The sequence below is a fragment of the Oxyura jamaicensis genome, chromosome 2, assembly GCF_011077185.1.
Source record: "Oxyura jamaicensis isolate SHBP4307 breed ruddy duck chromosome 2, BPBGC_Ojam_1.0, whole genome shotgun sequence".
In the NCBI taxonomy this organism is placed as follows: domain Eukaryota; kingdom Metazoa; phylum Chordata; class Aves; order Anseriformes; family Anatidae; genus Oxyura; species Oxyura jamaicensis.
In genome coordinates this window covers 158,127,498-158,147,358 of record NC_048894.1, presented here as the reverse complement: position 1 = coordinate 158,147,358, position 19,861 = coordinate 158,127,498, and the positions used below count along the sequence as shown (strand labels likewise).

General features: G+C 67.1%; 3 protein-coding genes across 10 annotated transcripts in view; 1 reads left to right on the top strand and 2 right to left on the bottom strand.

The window, feature by feature from the left end:
• The window catches only part of MROH1 (maestro heat like repeat family member 1), a 58,825-nt gene that overhangs the window by 28,333 nt on the left and 10,631 nt on the right, over positions 1-19,861 (bottom strand). For 5 of the 8 annotated variants that reach the window (XM_035316689.1, XM_035316692.1, XM_035316685.1 and 2 more), the window contains exons 2-21: positions 17,258-17,268; positions 16,482-16,540; positions 14,994-15,139; positions 14,552-14,683; positions 13,974-14,136; positions 13,079-13,177; positions 8,294-8,445; positions 8,011-8,151; positions 7,261-7,353; positions 6,091-6,169; positions 4,559-4,672; positions 4,235-4,308; positions 3,547-3,666; positions 3,241-3,351; positions 2,607-2,751; positions 2,459-2,499; positions 1,817-1,958; positions 1,431-1,483; positions 765-872; positions 169-288 (exon numbers count right to left, since the gene is read on the bottom strand). In XM_035316689.1, the coding sequence (XP_035172580.1) occupies positions 169-288; positions 765-872; positions 1,431-1,483; positions 1,817-1,958; positions 2,459-2,499; positions 2,607-2,751; positions 3,241-3,351; positions 3,547-3,666; positions 4,235-4,308; positions 4,559-4,672; positions 6,091-6,169; positions 7,261-7,353; positions 8,011-8,151; positions 8,294-8,445; positions 13,079-13,177; positions 13,974-14,136; positions 14,552-14,683; positions 14,994-15,139; positions 16,482-16,503 (2,055 nt within the window). In that variant the 5' untranslated portion in view covers positions 16,504-16,540; positions 17,258-17,268. The remainder of the gene's footprint in view (positions 1-168; positions 289-764; positions 873-1,430; positions 1,484-1,816; positions 1,959-2,458; positions 2,500-2,606; positions 2,752-3,240; positions 3,352-3,546; positions 3,667-4,234; positions 4,309-4,558; positions 4,673-6,090; positions 6,170-7,260; positions 7,354-8,010; positions 8,152-8,293; positions 8,446-13,078; positions 13,178-13,973; positions 14,137-14,551; positions 14,684-14,993; positions 15,140-16,481; positions 16,541-17,257; positions 17,269-19,861) is intronic. The other 3 variants (XM_035316690.1, XM_035316686.1, XM_035316688.1) reach the window with 1 other exon arrangement.
• Positions 16,590-19,861, bottom strand: part of HGH1 (HGH1 homolog) — a 15,527-nt gene continuing 12,255 nt past the window's right edge. Inside the window, exons 2-6 of the mRNA XM_035317235.1 lie at positions 19,480-19,580; positions 18,576-18,674; positions 18,402-18,493; positions 18,083-18,222; positions 16,590-16,797 (exon numbers count right to left, since the gene is read on the bottom strand). Coding sequence (XP_035173126.1) covers positions 16,590-16,797; positions 18,083-18,222; positions 18,402-18,493; positions 18,576-18,674; positions 19,480-19,580 — 640 coding nt within the window. The remainder of the gene's footprint in view (positions 16,798-18,082; positions 18,223-18,401; positions 18,494-18,575; positions 18,675-19,479; positions 19,581-19,861) is intronic.
• The window catches only part of SHARPIN (SHANK associated RH domain interactor), a 20,499-nt gene continuing 20,226 nt past the window's right edge, over positions 19,589-19,861 (top strand). Inside the window, exon 1 of the mRNA XM_035316694.1 lies at positions 19,589-19,595. The gene's annotated coding sequence lies outside the window, so the exon portion shown is untranslated. The remainder of the gene's footprint in view (positions 19,596-19,861) is intronic.

Sequence of the window (19,861 nt, the reverse complement as noted above, 5' to 3'; positions counted from 1 at the left end):
CCTTTTGGCAGCAGGCAGCTGCAGGCTGCCTCCCCCCGTTTCTCTGCCCGTTTCCGCAGGGGCTGCGGCCGTGCCCTGGAGCCACCCCCAGGAGGTGCAAGCCCAGGCCAGGAGGGGACGGGAGAGCTCAGCATGCCCAGGCTGTGCTCCTGGCACAACTCCTCTCACCTCCCTTTCTGCCTCCTCGTGGTATCTGGCTGTCTCCAGGAGCTCCTGGAGCTGCTTTTGTACCAGGTCTTTGCTCGTGCACGCCCCAAGCGCCGTCCCGATGCATTTATAGAGGAAGTTCTGGGGGAGCAAGAGGCAGTTACAGACCACGAAGCCCCTGGAGGAGGACTGAGCTCGGTCACACCAAGGTTGCTCCTTGCAGCCCCCTGCAGCCTCGTGCCCTGGGTACAGGGCAGAGCTCGGCCATACGGAGCTGGGACAGCGGGTGACACCAGGGCTGGGACAGCACAGACGTCCCCCCACAGAGCAGTGCCCAGCCCACCGCTGCTCTGAACCCAGCCTGACATCAGGAGGGCGTCAGAACGAGCCCTTAGCAGCAGGGGGCACAGAACTGGAGACAGGACAAGTTTGGGTTCCAAGCCTGCCCGGCTGCCTCGCTGACCTCCCTCAGTTCCTCTTCCCTCCCAGCACCGAGGTGGCAGCAGAACAATGCTTTGGGGAGCATCGCGTGCCGGAACAGCCCTGCCCGTGGCAGCACGCTGCAGCACCCCGGTGAGGACGGTCCCTGCCGGCCCCTGGAGCCCCTGCACCGTCACCTTCTCCAGCGGGAAGCCGTTGTAGCTGTTGAGCTGCCTGCACATCTCCGTGACGAAGTGGCAAACCCAAGCGTTGTCCGAAACGGCCGCCAGCGTCTCCTGCAGGAACTGGAGGCGAACGCGCCGTCACCGCAGGCACCGGCCCCGGCCCGCTTCTGGTCAGCCCAGAGGGGTGAGGGCAGGGCAGCGACACGCGGCGAGTCTGTGCTGGACGTGCCCCCAGCCCAGAAACGTGCCCTTCTCCTCCCAGCCGCATCTCCTCCAAGAACTGCACCCAGGTCACGCTGCCACCTTCCAAGGAGCAGGACGAGCCGTGCCCGGGTTTAATTGCTTCTCCATGCCCTATTTCTGAGGCTCTCCAATTAAGTGGGGAGACACACCTGGGACTGGTGTTCTCTGACCCACCAGCAAGCCTGAAAGCTCATTTTTAGCTTTCCCTGCAGAACTGCGAGGCACGCTCCGCTAACCTGCATCTCTGCTACTGAAGGGACAGGACCCAGCAGCGGTGACAACCCTGCCACCAGGGTCCGGGTGAGCGAGGGCAAACCCCCGGCTCCGGCTGCTGCTGTGCCGTGCACGCAGCCTGGGCAGGCTGCAGGGGGACGGGGCTGGCTCCAAGTCGCCCTCCCAGCTCCCCGTCGCCTCCAGCAGCACAGAAACCCTTACCAGGAGCAGCTTCTCTTCCCACTCCTTCTGGCACAGGCGCTTCTCGGTGTTCTCTAGGAGAAAGCACATTTTTACCCTCATTTCTCACCCTTGCTGAGCACCACGTGGCAGGGCAGCCAGCTCTGCCCGTGCTGCGGGGACCCCACAGCCACTTCTGTCCTGCACGTGCCACAAAGGGGCTCACAACCTGAGACAGGGACTCGTGGTGGCACCAGGGTGATGAACATCCCTATTAAAATAGGGAACGCCGCTCCAAGGAGCTTCAGTACACCGAGTCCCACAGCACGTGGGCAGCACCCTGCCCCACTCCTGTCTGGCAGCAGACCCCGGCAGAAGCCCAGAAGAAGCCGAGCGCAGCAGAGCACCAGGCAGCTGCCCCATCCTACCTTCGATGTGCTCCACCAGGGAAGGGACCCTCTTGCTCCAGAGCTGCTCCAGCGCGGGGTGGACGCTGTACTGCAGCACGCTCAGCAGGCGCAGGGCAGCCGCCCCCCGGCAGTCTCCTGCGTACGGCTGTGAAGATACGACCTGGGGGGAGAGCAAAGCGTCAGTGGCAACGCCAAGGTGCGGGTAGCAGGGAACGAAACGCAGGAACGCAGCGCTGGAAGGCGATTGAGCTCTACACCTCAACAAAACCACAGCTCCCCCCTTCCGCTCCGGCAGTCGGTAACCGGAGCGCTGTCAGGGGAGAGCCTCCCTCCAAACCCTGCGCCCTTCCGTGGGCGAAGGGAAGCACGCGTTTCTCACACCTGCAGGGGCTGAGGAGTTCTGCAGAGCCCTCTAACAGCGGCGTGAGACGCGCGCTGCAACACGCCCCGCTCCCGGGCTGTCCAAGGGGAGCCCGAGATGTCACAGCCTGGGGGACAGGGCTGCACCAGACCCTGGAGGACGTGGGTCCGGACACCTCTCCCCGCAGCGTTCGCCTGCCTCTCTGAGGGGGACAAGCTCCTGCCCTTAGCCGTGAGGGGGGCACTTTCTCGGGTGTGCCAGCAAGGAAAGAGGAAGAGCTCTGCCTGCAGGCCGCTCACCAGCAGTCGTGTCGTCAGAGCGTAGGGCGAGGGAAGATTTCCTACAAACGGAAGGCAAAAAGCATCAGAAGCTGGGCAGACTGGCACCTCTCCCGTGCGCAGGCGTGTCCCAAGCTTGCACGTCCAGAGGGGGTAAGCTGGTACCAACCGTTCAGGTCGTAACGGAGGAGGGACGCGTTCTCCCCCTCCTCTTGCTTCTTCACGGCCAAGTACATGAGGCTCTTGCAGAGGGGGGTGAGGGCGTTGGTGAACTGTATCGGGGTCACAAACTCCAGCAGGTACGGCCACAGCACCTGGAGGGGGGAGCACGGCACTGCCGTAGCCTGCCGGTGCGGGGCACCCGCGGAGAGCCCGGCTGCGGGACGCAGAGCACGGGGTGTGGAGGGAGAGGAACAGGGGACAGCGGGGCCAAGCCCCTGTGCTGGGGGGCAAAGTCTGCATCCCTCCAGCCACCGCTCTCCTTCAGGCAGGGAGAGAGGCGAGTGCTCAGCTCTGGCAGCACTGGAGCACCACTACCAGCGCTGCTGCCTTGCTCCAGCCCTAGAGGAGCTCGCGGGGCACCCCCTGCGAGCACAGCTTTCTGGGGGCAGCTTCCCCATGCAAGCCTCCGCCCTGCATCCAGAGGGGAGGGGACGGTGGCAGGAAGCTCCTACGGCGTTAGGGGGCTGTGACAGCCCCCCCTGGCAGGCAGACGGGGCATCCCGCGCGTCACACGGGCTGTGCGGGACGCGCGGGGCTCTCCACCGAGCGCCCCAGTGGCGGAGACGCCCGCGCAGACTCACGTTGTTCATCCGGTCAACGGTCGTGCTGAGCAGGAAGAGCGTGTTGACGCTGATGCTCTGGACGCTGTCGCTCGTCAAGTCATCGGCGTCTGGTGGCTGCTTTTTGGGCTGCTGGGGGAGCGGGGAAGCGCACGGGCGCTGCTCAGAGCGCCTCGAACACATCCCTCAGACCCCCAGGACATCGTGCCAGGCAAACCCAGCAGCCCGCTGGCTCAGCCTGTCCAGCGGGCGCTGCAGCTCTGCCTGCACAGCCCGGAGGAGCTGCGGAGCCCCTGCAGCCCACCCCACAGCGTGCAGGACCCCTACCGCCTCCGAGGGCAGCGCGCACTGGCGGACCAGGTACTCCAGCATCGCCTCGCCGCCGGGCTGCTCCAGGTAGCCGTGGTGAGCCATGGCGCTGATCACCTGCACCACGGCGCGCTTCACCTGCGCGGGCAGAGCAACGGCACCGGCGTGGGGACGGGAGGAGAGAGGCTGTGGTGGGGGCTCTGCCTGCTGCAGGGTCCCCGTCGCAGCCGCCCCGCGCTTTCCTCCCACCGGCAGCAGGGAACGCGGCCGCGGGTCCTGCACAGCCCCCGCGCACCGCAGCGGGGTCGGGGCCTGCAGCTCGCCACGGGGACGGGAGCCCACGGCCACACGCTGGGCTGCGAGCAGTCCCAAAGCAAGGCTCAGGCGTGGAGTGCCCCACGGCCACAGGGGCTGGGTTTGGTTCCCCGGGGTGCTCCAGGCACCGCCACGCTCACGGCGGTGACGTCCCCGCCAGGAAGGGAGCGGCGTGGCTCAGATGCGCTCTCTGCACAGGGCAGACAGAAAGCCGGTTGGGACATGCTGTTTGCTGGGAGGGCACACGCTGGGCATGCGGTGAAACCTGATGAAAACCCGGCCAGGGGACGGGTGAGCAAGCGGAGGCGGCTGGGGACGGCTGGGCTGGCAGAGGCAGGGCCCTGGGAACACCTCAGCCCCTGAGGCACACGGCGAGGAGCAGACTGCTTACCTTGTCATTGCTGTCCTGCAGGGGGAGTTTCATAGAGGAAAGAATAAAGGGCTTTTTAATCTCCATCTGGGAGGCTGCAAAAAGAAGAAAAGAGTCTCTGAGGCTGGTGCTGCCAGGAACCCTTGGTGCCCAGCATCCCCCTGTCCCTTCCCAGCCGGCTGGGCCACCAGGATGGCATCCTCCTCCTCCTCCTCCTCCTCCCCACAGCCCTGCGGCCAGGGACAGGCTCCTGTGCCCCCTGCCCATCAGTCTGCAGCCAGGGAACGAGGCGGGGGGCAGGAGGAAGGGCACAGCTCCGCACCCCTCTGCCCCCGCGGCACTCACGGGCGCTGTTGATGATCTGCCTCATGATGAGCAGCGTCCCCACGCGCGTCCTCTCGTTGCTGCTCTCCAGCTTCGGGAGGAGGAAGGCCAGCACGCGGTCAGGGAAGGAGCAGGCTGCAGGAGGACAGAGCGGCTGTCGCCGGTGTGCTGCACCCCGGGGTGGCGCAGCCGGGGGACTCGGGGTGCAGCACCACAGCCCCGAGGAGCGCCCTGCCCTGCACCCCGACGCGCCACGGGGGCTGCACGCCTGCTGCACCAAGCCCTGTGTGGTTCAGAAAGCACCACTGCTGCCATCCCAGCTGGCTGGGGCCCTGGGGAAGCGGCCGTGCCACCCCATGGGCCCGATAAACGGCCCAGCCTGCTCTTCACGCCCAGACTTTACGTTCTGGGGTGCCTCCAGCACAGCGCCTGCACGCTCCAGCATGCCGAGGGAGTTTAAATTATGCTTCCAACAAGTGCTGCCCCGCCTGTCAAAACATTTTGATCGTTAAAAATAAAACCAGTCTGCAGCTGCCGAAATTGGAGCAACGCTCGTGGGCTTTGGAGCGGCGCGGCTGGGGAAGGATGGGCTCGGAGACGGGGCAAGCTGCGGATCTTAGCTGCGAGCCTAAGAGCTACGGTGGCCACAGCACAGGCTGCCTGGCTCCGAGCCCCGCAGGACATCACCCAGGCGTGACCCAGCAGCAGCCTGCCACACCACCGAGCTTCCTCCGGTGTTTGCACGCCTGTCCGTGCCGCCGTCACCCTGCACGGGGACGTTTTGGCGAGCTGGGGGCAGCTCCAGCCACGGAGCTCCGTGCCCCAGAGGGAACAGCAAGCTGTGGGTCAGCCCACGTCTGCTCAGCCCAGCCTTGGGGGCTCCGTGCGCTCTGAGCGCCTGCAGCAATGTGGAAGGACTGTGTGCTGTGCCCTGTGCTGTGCCCTGTGCTGTGCCCTGTGCTGTCATGAGGGTCAGCAGCGAGGACAGAGAAGCAGCAAACTGCCTCTGCTGTCCCTCGGCTCCGACCCACGGGCACAGCACGCTGGTGTCTGGCTGCTGAAGAGGCCCTGATGAAGATCGAGAGGTTCTGAAGGAAGGTCTGAAACTGAACCAGGCTCTTTGGAAAGGTCCCTGCAAGGGGACAGGGCAGCAGCGAACTCCGGAGGGAGCTGAGCTGGCCCTGTGTGCCTCCTCAAAGAGCTCCAGCGAGCGGTGTGCTCTGGACACACAGAGCTGCTGCCTGCTGCAAGCCTGATGCAGGGGCTGCAGTCAGGACAGAAACCACCCCCCCCTCCCTTCCATCTCCCTGCGTGGCCAAGAAGAATCCAGGAACTTCCCCAAGCTTGCCCAGACCCGGGGGAACAAAACCCTCCGTGCACCACATCAAAACCCTTGGAGAGGGGCACGAAACGGGCAGGAAAACCAGCAGCCACGGTGCATCCTTGGAGAGGAGCACAGAAGGGCCAGGAAAACCTGCAGCCAGGTCACAGCGCGCCCACACCTCCCGGAGGGGCGGCAGGCTCTGGGACAGGCACGCCGCAGCAGCCCTTACCGAGGACAGTGAAGCAGCGAAGAACCTCGGTGTGGTTTTTAACGGTCAGGGGGACGGACGGGTCGGCAGGAGCACAGATCTGCGGGAGAAGCAGACGTGTCAGGGGCGTTACGTGGAGCGGGTGGGATGCCCGGGACAGCAGACCCGTGCTGGGCACTGGCACAGCCAGGATTTGGGATGAGCAGAGGTGGCTATGAGAACATCCCGCGGCACGGGAGCACAGAGCGGAGCTTTCTGCCTGCTGAGCACCAGCTCCGGGTGCGCCCAGAGCGGGTCAAGCCCTCCCCGAGGTACTTGGAACTTGATGTCCTCTGCTATTTAAAGGTGTCCCGCTGCCCAGCTGGCTGCTGCCTCTGAAGCTCCTTCGGAACGAGCCAACCTGTCTGGGTGCTATTAAAATAACGCGGGCACCTCACCCTAACGGTGCAGTGAGGACAGCACGCATCTGCTCGCTCCGGCCTGCCAAAAGGACGCTTCAGGCTGCAGCTGAGCCGGAGCTGCTTTGCTAAGGCCAGCCACGTCCCGAAGCCCAGGACGCAGAGCCCCTCTCAGCCTCCTCCACACCAGCTACCGAGGGGCAGCTCCTAAAAGCAGCACCGGTACCACGCTGGTGGTTCCGCATCACTCTGCCAACACGCACGTTTAAGGGACAGCCTCTCCCTGCTGGACACTTCCACGGTTCCAAGTCAGTTGAGCATTAAAAACAAGGGCTAGCTTTGTTTCGAGCCCTGGAAGTGCGATTCTAGGAGCTTCGTGGTACGACAGACCTCGCATCCCTGCAGCGGGAGGGCAGCGGAGGAGCCCAGGCTCGGCAGCCCTAGAAGAGGTCCCCGAGTGCTGCCCCACGGCCAGCTGGTGCCCGGTGCGTTCACCAGGAGCGAGCTGTTTAAGAGGTCAGCTGGTCCCGAGGTATTTGTTTTTACTCTTCTCGTGACCGTGCAGCCAGAGCTGAACCTCAGAGAGAACCCGGCCGCTCGTGCCACACCAACACGGCCAACACACGAGCTCGCGGGCTGCCAGCTCCTGCCCGGAGGAGAGGCAGAGGCCGGCGGGAGCAGGACCAGGGCTGGGCGAGCCGCACGCCTCGCGCCCCGCGACCGAGCACAGGAGCAGCACTGCCCCGCTCCAGGGGCTTCCCGTCCCACCCCTCCGCCCCCAGGGAACCCCTACCTGGGGGTGCAGGGTGCCCAGCAGCGCGTCCAGCTGCACGTCCAGGCTGCGGCTGCCGATGTTGACGGAAGCTTCCAGGATCTGGCAGAGGCTCTGCGCAGAGACCATGCTGCCGTCAGCGCCAGGAAAGGGCTCGCCCCCGGAGGAGGATGGCAGGAGGTGGGGGTCCACGAGCCGTGCCAGCACGCGCAGCCCAAGGGCAGGGAGCAGTGGTGGGAGCGACGATCCCCAGCCCACCGCGGTGAGCGGCGCGAGGCATCTCCCCCGGGGCACGGCACGGGAGCCCCCAGGAGCTGCCCCTGCCCCGGTGCCGCTGCAGGGGACCAGGGAGACGCACACCAGGCCCCAGGCTGCGAGCCACAGCTCCACGTGAGGGTGCAGGCGAGAGCCAAGCGGTGCCAGGAGCTGGCAGCAGAGGTGGCTGCAGCCCACTCCGTGCCCTGGACGGCCCCGTGAAGCCAGGGCTCGGTAGCAGGACGGACGGCGATGCAGGGAGCAGGAGCCGTGCACAGAGAGAGGCAGATGCAGCCCAGCGTCAGCGAGACAAGGGCTCAGGCCATCCTGCTGCTGCTTGCCCTTGTGACAGCGCACGGCTCTCGGGGACAGGCAGAGCCCCTGCCCGGCACCTCCTGCACGCACCGAGAGCTGGCCACGCTGCCCGACGGCACGGCGCGCTGCCAGCATCCCCGAGCCACGAGGACAGCGTCGGGGATGGGGCCTCGGCCAGCACCGGCGCCCCAGGCTGCTCACCTTGGATATGTAGAAGGCCTCGGCGTGCTTCTTGTAGAGGGCGAGGATGCCCGGGATGAGCTTCGGGAGCTGCTCCTCCAGCTTTTCACTGGGCATCAGGTAGCTCATGGGTCCCACGGCCTCCACCACCGCCAGCCTCAGCTGCAGGGGGAGACCAAGCGTTAATTAGCGCGGCCTGAACCCTGAGCAGCCAGGCTGCCAAAGCACAGCCCCGCTGCTCTGGGGGGACCGCAGATGAGCGGAGCGGGGTCCCGCTGGGCCCTCCCCCCCCCCACGGCCGCACCTTGGCCTCGCGGTGCTGCAGCCAGCTGTTGAAGAGCACTTCGTACGCGCTGAAGATCTCGTTTGAGAAGGTGTCCTTCCTGACCGTGGGGTCCGGCGCCTTGTCCAAGTTGGCCAAGTACTCCTGGATGCTTTCACTGAAGTGCTGCAGGGCTACAAGGCAGCTCGTGCTCAGGCTTTCCACACGTACAAGGGGGGGGTTTGTTTTAGCTCCCGCAGATGGCCGAGTGCTGTCGGACTGGGCAGCCTCTCAAGGGACAGCACATGCACCGGGACCCCCCCCCGACAGCCTGCAGGCTTTCCGAGAGGCGCCCTGGCTACGAGGGAAGCTGGCCAGCAGCCACGGGTGGCTTTCTGCTCCCCGGCCACGACTGACACAGCCCCTGCCGGGGGTCAGCTCCCTCTGACCGTGGGAGCCTGGACGTGCCGCGTGGGCTGTTCCCGCGTGCCTGTCAGCCAGCAGGCGGCCGAGCAGCGTGGCAAGCAGCCCAAGCAGCCCGAGGCAGGCCAGCACGCCTCGCTCGACTCGTCCCTCCAGCCCCAGGCCAGCGCCCGCTGCGTGTGAGCACAGGTTGTTCTTCCCCTTGCTGATCCAGCAGCGCTCAGAGCGTGTCGGAGCAAAGGCACGCGTCCTGCCTCCAGCCAGGCTGGGCTGCATAGAGCCCCCTGACTGAAGGGGACCCCCACCTTCCATCTCCCCCCGGGGGAAGCCGTTTGAGCTCCCCACAGCTTTGCCGGGCTCGCCGGGGGATCACCGGGAGCAGGTCTCAGCTGGCAGCACCGAGGGCTGGAAACACCCCGGGGGAGTTTGACTCTGGGAATTAACCCGCAGCTGAGTGCTGGCTGCTTTGGAGAAGGATCGGGCCCAGGCTGGAGGCACCTCTGGAGCTCCTCTGGCCCAGCCCTGCCTGGCAGGGCCCCCACAGCGAGCTGCCCACAGCCACGTCCCGGAGCTCCTTGTCCCCTCTCCTGCTGGAGGAGGACGGATCCTGCGGGGGGTCCCCAGCCCTGCGCTGGGGCAGCTCCTGCCCCCTTGGGACGCCTGCGGGACCGAGCCTCCCCCGGACACGGCCTCACCTCCTGCACCCGCTGGCCCCGCACCAGCTGGGTGAGGAAGCGGCCTCGTGACTCGCGGCCTCGAGGTCTCCTGCGGCGAGATGACGGCAGGGCGGGGGGCTGAAGGGAGCAGGCGGCTGGCTGCGAGTCCCAGCGGGACCGGGCCGAGGAGCTCAGAGCCGCTCAGAGCCCGACCTGTGCCCCCCCGGGTGCAGGAGCCCGGTGCATGGCCGAGCCTCGTGCCCGCAGGATGGCAGCGGCCACGCCAGGACACGGAGGTCAGCAGGGCCCCGGGGGCGCTGGATGACTTGCGGGCGCACCGCCTGCAGCGATCACACGCTCAGCGCGCCCACACCACTGCTCCCCAGGGAGGAACGGGATCCCACAGGAGGAAGGGGAGAAGAGGAGAGGCAGCCCCCGAGACCAGAGCCGCCTCCTGCCCACGCCGCGGCCGAGCACCGTGCTCACAGGGCAGGGGGGCACATACAGCCCCCCCCGGCAGCCCCCTGCCCCCTCCTCGCAGACGTTTTCTTGGCCGGAGGCGCTGAGTCACGCCGCAGCCTCGTATCGCAGCCACAGCGCTTCCGCCAGCAGCCTTCCCCCCCTCGCTGTGGCTCGGCCACCCGAGGAACGAACGCTGCCGGCAGCAGACCTGCCTGCTGCAAGGGGCCGGCACCTCTCCGGCCTCAGCAGGGGCCAGAAGCCCCCCGCAGCCTCCCCGCAGCCCAGGAGGATGAGGGGGGGCTGGGGGACACCCCCGTGGTGCAGGGACCGGCGGCAGAAGGGTCTGACGCTGCCTGCAGGACTCAGGGATTTGGGCTGCTCCTCGGGCAGAGGCCCCGAATTCCCACCCATCCTCACCTGGGAAGGGGCCAGGCACATCCCCAGCTCGCCCCCATCGCACCCAGCACCTTTCTGGAGCAGGGAAAGGAATCTAGCCCCCCGACTAGACCCCATTTACACTCATTCTCTTTGCCCACGTCAAAACACCCTCAATTCAGTTAAGCTCTCCTAAAGCACCTACAAGAAGTTTGTCAGGACAAAAGCACGCATTTCTAGCCAAAGCCATCGCCCAGGAGTCGTCCCCAGCCCCAGCCCCAGCTCCTGCAGCGTGGCACTGCGAGGATCTGTCCCCAAACCCACCTCTCCGCCCCCGCAACCAGCCCAGATCAGGCTCCAGACCTGTCCTTTGGTCTGGTGCACCCCTGGCCCCATTTGGGTGGGAATTTGGGTGTTTTGGGAGACCAGCCGAGGGCTTCGAGCGCTTCCCAAGGGTGGACAAAGCCACAAGGCCACGGGGCAGCAGCGACGGGGCTGCTGCAGGAGGACGCCCACACGTCCCCGAGATACCCCCAGAGGACGGGGACCCCAGCACCCCCGGGCAGCCGGTCCCAGGAATTCCTCCTGGGTCTGACTCTCGGTGCCTCCCCTGGCACAACTCGAGGCCGTTGCCTCGCGGCCTCTCACTTGTCACCCACGAGAAGAGCCCGGCCCCTCCTCGCTGCAGCCTCCTTGCAGGCGGTTTGGGGAGCGGTGAGGTCTCCCCTCAGCCTCCTCCAGACCAAACAGCCCCAGGCCCCCCAGCTGCTCCCCACCTCTTGTTTCCCAGTCCCTTCACCAGCTTCGTTGCTCTTTTCTGCACACACTTGAGCAACTCAATGTCTTAAAGTACTGAGGGGGCCCAAAACCAAACACAGTATTTTGGGTGCTGTCTCACCAGAGCTGAGTACTGAGGGCTGTCACTTCCCTTGTCCTGCTGGCCACACTAATTGTGATGCAGGCCAGGCTGGCATTGGCTTTCTTGGCCACCTGCACACACTGCCAGCTCCCATTCAGCTGGCTGTCGAACAGCACCCCCAGGGCCTTTTCCAGACACTTCTCCCCAGGCCTATCTCGCTGCATGGGGTTGTTATGACCCAAGTACAGCTCACGGCATTTAGCCTTGTTGAATGCCACCCACGCGGATGCGGCCCATCAATCTAGCTTGTCCAGATCCCTCTTCAGAGCCTTCTTCTTCCCAAGCAAATCAACAATCCCACTCAACTGGGTGTCTGATAACTTACCGAGGGTGCACCCAACCCTCTCACCAGTATCGCTGACAGAGACGCTGAACACAACCGGCCCGCTGCAGAGCCCCGGGGAACGCCAGCGCCCACAGACCCCCGGGTGGACCGAGCTCCATTGGCCTCGGCCCTTCTGTCACCACCCAGCCAGGTTCTTACCATCAAACGGGACACTGCTCTGAGCCAGGAGCAGCCCCTGTCCCCAGGGGAACGCTGTGGGAAACCATCAAATGCCCTGCTAAATCCAAGAACACAACGCAGACCCCTGGGCACAGCACACGTGGCACAATGTCCACCGGGCTGGGCTCCAGCCGAGCAGCTCCTGAACCACCCAGGTACACACGGAGCAGTCACAGAGATGGCCCAGCCTCGGCCCGGGCTTCCTGAGCACGCAGGAACAGTTTGGGAGTCGCGTTCCTTGCCTGGATCCAAACAAACCCCAGCGAGAGCTCTGAAGGTCGAAGCGCTACGACCTTCCCCGAGGCGTGAGCCAGCCGCCGGCCGGCAGCGAGTCCCAGTGACGGCCCCGACAGACCTCGCCGTGCGCTGAGCACAGCCGTACGTCCCTCCCCACAGCTCCCAGCGCTGCCTGGGAGGCTCCCAGCCTCGCACTGATCCCAGAAACACATCAGCGTTCCCAGGCTGGGACACGAGTATCAGCGAGAGATAAGCGCTCCTGCACCAGCAGCGCGCTCCCGCCTCTCCCACGGCCCCCGTGGGAGCCCTTGAACCAGGACTCCTCCACCTTTTGTTTTTGCCTGGCCATGGAAAGAAAACTGCAAGTCCCCGGGATCATCCCCCGTTGCCATTGTAAGGCTGCGACTTCATGAATTTCACACCCAGTTTCCTGGGACCGAGCTGCTGGGGGCCACGCGCCGCCCTGCCCCGGGGACAGCTCAGACACAAGCGACTCAACCGGGAGCCTCCTGCGAGGCCCCAGCGGCTCCAGGCGAAGGTGGAGCAGCTCTCCAGGGACCGAGGGACAGCCAAAGGGGCTGGTCATCGGCCGTGGACGTGCTGGTGCCTCTGGGTCACGTCCTGCTGCACGAGCAGCGGCCTTCGACAAGCCCAGGGCTGGAGGAGGAGGACAGGAGAGGAGCCTGCGACCCCCTCCCGGCCCCCCAGAAATCATCCCATCCCGAAGCTGCTTCGGAGAATTACAGGAGTGACTTGAGCAGGAGCTGGCCGGGCACATTGCGGCCTCCTCGCATGTTCTGCCAGGGCTAACGCTCACGCTGCTGCAGGTTGCCGGGGCTGTGGCTCTAATAAAGGAGCTGCCTGGTCTGTAGCCAGGTCTCGAGCAGCACGCCCGTCCTTCCTTCTCACCCCACGGGCAGCCTCGATCTGCACTGGGCTCTGCAGTATCCACGTGCTCCTTGCTAGAGGGGACAGCAAAGGGCACCTCTGCTCGCCGGGCGGTGAAGTGGGAGCGATGGGGAGCAGCAAGGGGTGGAGGAGAGGTTCTGCCAGACCCCAGTGACCTGGAGCTGATGGCTCCCACCACTCCCGGAGCTGCCCAGAGACCTGCTCCAGCACATTCAGGAACCCTCCGCCCTACCCAGCTCCCCTGCCCCTGGCCACAGTCCCTCCTCTTCCCGTAAAGGCAAAAGGTCTCCCCTAACACACCTGAAATCCCTGCAGCCTCAGAACGCGTCGGAAAAGCTTACCGTAGCAGAAGACCGACTTCATGTGGTCCTGCTTTGCCATCCCCAGCATCGGCAGCATCGTCCCGAGGATGGAGTTGAGGAAAGGCACCATCCCGAACACTGCGGGAAGGAGCAAAGAGCCTTGCAGCAGCCACAGCACCTCGCAGGTACCCGAACCGCAGCAGGGCGCAGACCGAGCGAGGCTGACGGGCACCGGGGAAGCGCCGCAGCCAGACCCTCACCGCCAGCCACAGGCGGCCGCGCTTCGCCCCACGAGGTGCCGGCAGCCCTGGTGGGAGCTGGCCCTACAAACCCCTCCAGTTCTCAGCCTCTCCCAGCAGAGGTCAAGGGGGTGCACGCCAAGCCCTGCTTGTTGCTGCCCTCTGCATCGTCAGTGAATCTTTCTGCAGCCAGTGAAAAGTTCCACCCAAGAAACGTTGGTTTTAAACCTGGTCTTTAAAGGATGGACGGAGACAAGAGCCCAGCCTGGGAGATCAGGCAAGCAGAAGCATCCCCGCGTCCTTTGGGATGGGACTTGGGCGAGGAGCAGGGACGTAGCCCCAGGACCCCCTGCTTTTGAGCAGCCGCTGGTTTAGAGATTGGGCTGAGCTGCAAAGGCTGCGCTGGGTTTCCACGTTCACCGTGCTCCTGCCAGGCCCGGGCCCCTCCGCTCTGCCAGGAACGTGCCAGGCACCCCGCTGCCAGCTCGGCACTGGGGGGGTCCCAGCAGCACCCCAGGAAAAGCAGCCGTGGGATAAAGGCAAGTGAGAAGTTTGCTTTGCTCCCAAGCACGCTGGCTTGCACAGCGCCGCTCCTTGGAGCTATCTGGGACCCGGTGTGGGTCACCCAGCCCAGAGCACCCAACGCCCGCCGTGCCTCCCAACACCGACCCACAGCCGGTGGGCGCTCAGCTCACCGTTCGACACCGAGAGGTTGGCGAAGGTCTGCACGATGAAGTAGTGCGGCAGGATGCCCGGCTGGAACTTGGTGAGCACCTCCTCCATCACCTTGTTGATGAAGCGCTGCCCGACCGCGACCAGCACGCTGCTGGCCGCCTGCTGCCAGTCCCGGATCACCTCCTGCGGGCAGGACGGAGGCACGGCGCGTCAGGCACCGCGGCCTCCCCCCGAACGGGGCTTCTGCTTCCCTGACACCACGCTTCGTGCCCACCCCACGTGCTGCGGGGAGCCCCAGGAGAGGTTCAGGACTCGGATGCGATCTTCCCCCCTGGCCAACCTGCAGCCCCCCGAGGCGCTGCCTCCTTTCTGCACCCATCCCTGCGTGCCGTCCAGGTGCTTCTCAGCACCCAAGCTCTATTTGGCTGTTACGTGCACAGCGCTAGGAAATAACCTGTCAGCCCAAGCATCCCACCTCTCCCCAAAGAGAGGAACGTGGGCCATGCCCCGCTCCCCGCAGACCATGCCCAAGCCCCCCTGGGGAGAAGGGGCCCGGCCAAGCGCGACGGCCGGAGGAGCCGCAGCCCTCGCGCCGTACCTTTGACTTGGTCATTTCATTAGACGCCAGGAAGATGACCACCTTCGCCGTGCTTTTGTCCAAGCTGGCAATGTTGTTCTTCACCACGGTTTCCATCGCCTTCAGGATGATGACGCGGTGAGGATAGGCCAGCTGCGAGGCACCGAGCGGCCGGTGAGCCCAGCGAGCACAGGCACCGCGGCTGCCCGGGCTGAGCCAAGCGCCGCGTGCCCCAGTGCCGCACCTCTCACCCCCGGCAAGGGACTGACAAGTATTTTCTCAGCCAGCTTCACTCCATTTCTCGCCCACAACCGCGTGTTACCGCTGCTTCTTCACCTGCACCACCCCAGCACCTTGCACCGGAGGCTGCAGCCACGCGGCCCACCACTACCCGAGCCCAGATCCCCCCGGGCATCTCCCCCCACGCGGGCAGAGCCACCGTCCCCGAGCCCCCAGGACGCACCTTGTCATGCTGCCGCAGGTACTCGTCGCAGGAGTGGAGGATCTCCTCCGGCTCAGACTCCCCCAGGTAGCACAGAGCGTTGTAGATCTGCTCCTGGACCAGCGGGTCCTTATCTGTCGTGGCATCCATCAACGTCGTGGCAAGCCCTGAGCAAGACAGGCGAGTTGCAAAGTTTTGACCTTCACCGAACATCTCCTGGGCATCGGGAGCAGCAAAAGGAGAGCTGCAGCCCCCTGCGTTTTCTTCCTTCCTCCCACAGCTAAACTGAGCTCCACCAGACCTTTTGCTTCTCACCCCGTGAGCCAAACCCTCCCTTCTGGGCTCTCCTCCCAGGACCTTTAGCTGGAAGCTGCCCCACACCCCGAGGGCTCACCCACTCTCCTCTCCCAAGCCAGGCGTGAAAAAGAACCAAGCTTTTGCTGCAGACCCTGCTGTGCTGCACCAGCCCCCGAGCAAGGTGCGCTTGGCGGCAGGGCTTCTTGCTGGGGCACGGAGGAGAAGGGATTTATTACACCGGAGGTTTGGAACCGGGCTGGGCAGCACCGGGGGCAGGCTCAGCATCGGCGCTGCCCGGGTGCACCGAGGGCCTCGGGCTGACCCCAGGCGGGACCCACAACGGCTTTATGTCACTTCTGTGACTACAGACCGGGGCTGCTCGTTAGCACGCACCAGGCAGAGGCTAATTGTTATTGTAGAGCAGGGCATTTCTCATTGGAGCCGTTGTCATAATAAGGCTAATTACTCTGAGAGCAGGCAGCCTACAAACGCTCTGCTTGGAGCCCGTCGCAGCCCAGGCAGGCCACGGCTCCCACCAGTGCCACCTCCGGATGGTGCCCAGGGCAAGGAGAGGTGCGCAGCCCCCTGCCCACCCCACGGCACCGGGTCCTCTGCCCGACGGCTCCCTTGTGCGTGGGGAACCGGCGTCCGGAGCAGGCGAGGGGTCTCCCACCGGCAGGCACCCACGAGGCTGCCGGCGCCGGGGGGCTCCGGGGACTGCCACCAAGTGCGGTGCCAGGAGGACAGCGGTGCCCCCGACACCTCGCCTGCGTCAGGGGACTGCAGCGCTTGCCCCCAGCCTCGCGGTCACGTTGAAGCCGACGTGACCCGGTGCTGAGGGTAATCCTGCTCCCAGTCCTCCCCCGTGGGTTAATTAAACTGGGAAATTCTTTATTGCATCAATAAAAGCGGGACTCATTTCAAAGCCGGCCGGGATTAATTTCGGAAGCGCACGAGGCTTCACGCCCGCTGGAAGCCCTGAAGACGACTCCGGCTTGTGCAATCCCAGCAGAGACGAGGCCCGAGAGCAGCTTCTGGGGCAGGGAAGCGCCGCGCGCCGAGCGGCTCCGTGCGGCCCCCGCGGGGCTCGGGCCGGGCCAGGGGGGCAGCGCCGGGCGCTGGGGGGGCAGTGGGGGGCTCAGCCTCCCGGTGAGGCTCCCCGAGGGCCCGGAGCAGGGGGGCCCGGTGAGGCTCCCGGCGGGCCGTACTCACGCTTGATGCGGGACTCCATCATGCTGCGCGTCCTCAGCTCGCCCAGCGGCCGCAGGCAGCTCGCGGCTCGCTCCGTGTCCGCGCCGGCTCCCCCCGCGGACCCTATGGTTACCGGCAGCCGCTTTCTCCGGCCCGGGGCGGGCCGCCCGCGGTCGGCGGCGGCCCGAGGAGCCGAGGGGCAGGCGGGCGGGCGGCCCCCGGCGGGCGGGCGGCCCCCGGCCCGGCTTCTGCTTCCGAAACGCGGGCGGGCGGCGCGGCCCCGTTGGCCATGGGCCCCGCCGCGTCCCGAGAGGGGGCCGGGGCTCGGCTCCGCGCCCTGCGAACGGGAACGGGACGGGCGTCAAGCGGGCGGGGCGGGCGGCGCGGCAGCGGGGCGGGCACCGCCGCACCGGGACGGGCACCCCGTGACACCGGGACAGGTATCGCGACAGCGGGGCGGGCACCGCGACACCGGGACGGGCACCCAGCGAGCCCCCGGGACTCCCCCCCCCACACCGCCCCCCCTCGTGCCGAGCCACGGAACCGGAGGGGCCGAGCCCCGCTGCGAGGTCCCGGGGGCTGGAGGGGCACCGGGGCAGGACCGGGACCGACCCCTCTCAGCCGCCCGTTCCCACCGGGCACCGGGCGTTGCACCCCCCCCAGGTCCCCTACCCGCCGAGCGAGACCCCCCCAGGGGCTGCCGAACCCCGGTCCCGGAACAGCCGGGCCGGGCCGGGCCGGGCCGGGCCGGGCCGGGCTCCCCCCGTGTTCTCCTCCCCCCCCGCTCACCGCCGCACCGGCCCCCGGTCTGGACCTGCCCGGGCCGCTCGGCCACCGGCGCCGTTTCCGGATGCTTGGCCCCGCCCCCGTCGAGGCCCCGCCCCCTCCCGCCCCGCACGTGACGGCTGCGGTCGCGTGTGACCAGGGCGGTGCCGCGCACCTATAGGGGAGGGCGAGCCGCCCGGCCCCGCCCCCGAGGCGGTCACGTGAGCGGCGGGCGGGGACACGTGCGAGCGGGGCACGTGGCGGTGGGTCCGGGGGGGACGAGGATCAGCCCCGAGGACAGGGGCAGGAGGTGGGGGGGGGGCACGGCCGGACACCTCTTCATTGACCTCTTTATTTTACAGGGGGGCCCTGCCCGGCTCCCCGCCGAGCTGCACGGGGTGCCTGGCACAGGGGGAGCCCGGCCTGCAGCACCCCGACACCCCCTCCCCAGCAGCAGGGGGCTGCGGTCCTGGGGTGCCCCCGGGGGGGCTGCGGTCCTGGAGGGTCCCAGGGGGGCTGCGGTCCTGGAGGGTCCTGTCCGCATGGAGGAGCCGAGCACAGCGTCCCTGTCACCGCGACGGGTCCTGGTGCTGCTCCTGCACCTCGCGCCGCTCCTCCTGCTCCCGCTGCCACCGCTCCTCCTCCTCCCGGTCCAGGCGCTGCAGCTGCTGCTCCACCTCCTCGGGGATGCTCACCTCCAGCAGGTTCTCCATCCCCGGGCCGGGCTCGTCCCCGATCAGCACCTTTAACGAAGGTCGGGGAGGTGCTGCAGCCTGCAGGACCCCCAGCGCCCTCCCCACGGCAGCCCAGGACCCTCCGGCACCTCCAGAAGAGGTGCGTCAGGTCCCCGTCCCCACCTGAATGAGCTTCTCGCAGGCAGCCAGCACGTCGGGCTCCCGCTCCCAGCGGTGCAGCTCCCGCAGGACCAGGTAGGTGCCCTTCTCCCTGACGGTGTGCCGGCCGGCCTTGGTGGCCGTGAGCTGCCGAGGAAACGAGGCCGCGGCGTGGGCAGGGAGCGGGCTACAAGCGCGGCCAGGAGAGCGGGCACGGGGCTCTGCGGGGGGGCTGCTGCAGGAGGCAGCGTGCTGGGGCTCGACGCCTCCGTTCCACTCCCAGCAGAGCCCGCACGCGGCTCCTGTCCTCAGCCCCGCCACGGCGGGCACAAGAGGCACCCACCAGCATGACGGCTTCCAGCAGCATCTTGCGGATGTCGGGCTCTTCCTCCCGCTGCTTGTCCGGTGGCAGGTACTGCAGGTCCACGGGCAGCCCTGGGGGAGAGGCAGCCTCAGGGGGGTGCGCGGCCGGCGGCCCCCTGCTCCCAGCCCACCTCCCGCCCCGACCCCCGCTTACTTTCCATCTCGTCCTCAGGGAACTCCTCAGGGCCCGCCAGAGGCAGCAGCAGGAAGGGCAGGATGTCGACCTCGTCGCCCAGCAGCCACTCGTGGTACTCTAGGAACAGCCGGGCGTTAAGGGGCGGCCAGCGCAGGGCATCCAGCCCGGCCCCAGCGGGGCTGCCCCCGGCCAACGGCTCAGCCCCCAGCAGGATGGGGTAGAATCAGAGCGGGAAAAGAACTTGTGGGCCAAGACACAGCTCAATAGGTAAAAGAAGGGACGAAAAACTAGGCAGTGAAATCGCTCAGCAGCTCACTGATGCCCACCCATCCCCAGGGGACATCTCCCAGCCCTTCAGGCTGCCCCCAGCCCCGTCCAGCCTGACTTTAACGCTGCCAGGGCTGGGCCCCAGCTCCTCCGGGCAGCCTGGCGCCCTGCGACGAAGATTTCTTCCTTCTGTCTACTTCAACCTCCCTCTTTTAGCTTAAAGTCATCGCCCCTGTCCTGTCACAGAGTCGTAGAAAGGCTTGGGTCGGAAGGGACCTTAAAGACCATTTGATTCCACCCCATCACGGGCAGGGTGCCACCCCCTAGTTCACCCCCATCCCCGCAGCCCCACAAAGGGACCCCCCCGGCTCTCCTGCAGCCCCCTCGGGCACGGGCAGCCTGCGGGAGGTCCCCCGGAGCCTCCTCCTGCCCAGGCCCAGCACCCCCAGCCCTCAGCCACGGCAGAGCTGCCCCAGCCCCGGGCACCCCCGTGGCCGCCCCGGCCCCCTCTGACGGGTCAGCGTGCTGCAGATGTGCTCCGCGGCTGCTCCTGAGGCCAGCGTGGTCCCTGCCAGCCCCTGGCTCGCAGCAGACGGGAGCCGCGGGCCGTGGCAGCGCCGTGCCCGTGGCAGCGCCGTGCCCGTGGTGCCCTCACCGTGCTCGAAGCAGCAGTTCCGCAGCGCGCCCACGATGCCCCGCCGGTGGGCGGCCGAGTCCCGGTACCGCGTGAAGGGCAGCAGCCGCTGCACCGAGCACCTGCGGGGGCGCGGGGTCAGCCAGCGCCGGGCCCCGCCGCTCCCCCCCGCCCCTCCGCCCCCCGCCGCACCGGGAGCGGTCCAGGAGGGCTCCGCGGCCCTCGGGCACCTGGCTGAGGTTGCAGAGCAGCGGCCCGAGCTCCGCCGGCGGCCGGGGCTCGCCCAGCGGCCGCAGCAGCGGCTCCAGCCCGCAGCCGCGCTCCAGGAGGCCTCGCAGCACCCGGCGCGCCCCGGCGGGCTCCCGGCACAGGTTGGCGAGCGCCCCGCAGGCCGGCCCGGCCG